The 1,850-nt window shown below is 57.4% G+C and overlaps 1 protein-coding gene across 1 annotated transcript in view; it reads right to left on the bottom strand.

Annotated features, from left to right (window-relative positions):
- The window catches only part of LOC144953887 (chromosome-associated kinesin KIF4-like), a gene marked incomplete at its 3' end in the record, with an annotated part of 9,601 nt that extends 8,887 nt beyond the window's left edge, over positions 1–714 (bottom strand). Inside the window, 3 exon segments of the mRNA XM_078884535.1 lie at positions 88–216; positions 219–277; positions 699–714. Of these exon segments, the coding sequence (XP_078740661.1) occupies positions 88–216; positions 219–277; positions 699–714 (204 nt within the window).
- Positions 715–1,850: the final 1,136 nt, after the last annotated feature.

Raw genomic sequence — 1,850 nt, forward strand, 5'->3', positions numbered from 1 at the left:
GCCCGTGCGTGCACGTGTGCACATGACGTGCGTGTGCGTGCGTGTGCGTGCGTGTGCGTGCGTGACACGCGTGCGAACGTGACGCACCTCCAGGTACGACACGGAGATGGCGAACTCGTAGGCGTCACGTGACTGCACCCCACGGAACAGAGCGTGCACGGCCCGCGGGATGACCCCGGTGGAGTGTGGATCGGCGTCGCCGCTGTACGCGCCGCCCTCATCGTGAACGTCTTGCCAGAACCCGTCTGTCCGTACGCCAGCACCGTGGCGTTGTAGCCTGCGAGACGGTGAGCGGGGAGAGGGGTGGGTGGTGACCACCCACTCACCCACTCACTCACTCGCCCACCCACTCACTCACTCACCCGCCCACTCACTCACCCGCCCACTCACTCACCCGCCCACCCACTCATCCGCCCACCCACCCGCGCACCCACTCACTCATCCGCCCACTCACTCATCCGCCCACCCACTCACTCGCCCACCCACTCACTCGCCCACCCACTCACTCGCTCACCCACTCACCCACCCACCCACTCACCCACACACCCACTCACCCACTCACCCACCCACCCACTCACTCATCCACCCACCCACTCACCCACTCACCCATCAGTCCATCTCTTCTCGAGCCCGTACCACTCACCCACTCACCAATCTTTTACCTTACGCCCTTACCACTCACTCACTCACTCACCCACCCGATCTCAGAACCATTGCTTCTCTAAGCCCGGGCAGCGATGGTTTAGCCCCTTCTAGCCGGCCAAACTACTCCGCACTCGCTCACAAAGACAAAGATCCCCTGTATAACCTCAGCAGACTGTAGGGGCAAGTGCTGTTAGCGAGTAGCAGCACCTATGAAGGCTACCGGCACACTGTGGCTACACACACAGAGGGGGTGGGTGGCCAGCACCACGCCCGGCCGCCTTTGTCTCCCCAGTGGCGATGTGCACGACCACACACCGCTACTACACCAGCTACTCACTACCACACACAGCTACTACACCAGCTACTCACTACCACACACAGCTACTACACCAGCTACTCACTACCACACACAGCTACTACACCAGCTACTCACTACCACACACCGCTACTACACCAGCTACTCACTACCACACACAGCTACTACACCAGCTACTCACTACTACACACCGCTACTACACCAGCTACTCACTACCACACACAGCTACTACACCAGCTACTCACTACCACACACAGCTACTACACCAGCTACTCACTACCACACACAGCTACTACACCAGCTACTCACTACCACACACCGCTACTACACCAGCTACTCACGACCACACACCGCTACTACACCAGCTACTCACTACTACACACCGCTACTACACCAGCTACTCACTACTACACACCGCTACTACACCAGCTACTCACTACCACACACAGCTACTACACCAGCCACTCACTACTACACACAGCTACTACACCAGCTACTCACTACCACACACCGCTACTACACCAGCTACTCACTACCACACACAGCTACTACACCAGCTACTCACTACCACACACCGCTACTACACCAGCTACTCACGACCACACACCGCTACTACACCAGCTACTCACTACTACACACCGCTACTACACCAGCTACTCACTACTACACACAGCTACTACACCAGCTACTCACTACCACACACAGCTACTACACCAGCTACTCACTACCACACACATCTACTACACCAGCTACTCACGACCACACACAGCTACTACACCAGCTACTCACTACCACACACCGCTACTACACCAGCTACTCACTACCACACACAGCTACTACACCAGCTACTCACTACCACACACAGCTACTACACCAGCTACTCACTACC

This window comes from Lampetra fluviatilis, unplaced genomic scaffold (genome assembly GCF_964198595.1).
Source record: "Lampetra fluviatilis unplaced genomic scaffold, kcLamFluv1.1 SCAFFOLD_276, whole genome shotgun sequence".
NCBI classification, from domain to species: domain Eukaryota; kingdom Metazoa; phylum Chordata; class Hyperoartia; order Petromyzontiformes; family Petromyzontidae; genus Lampetra; species Lampetra fluviatilis.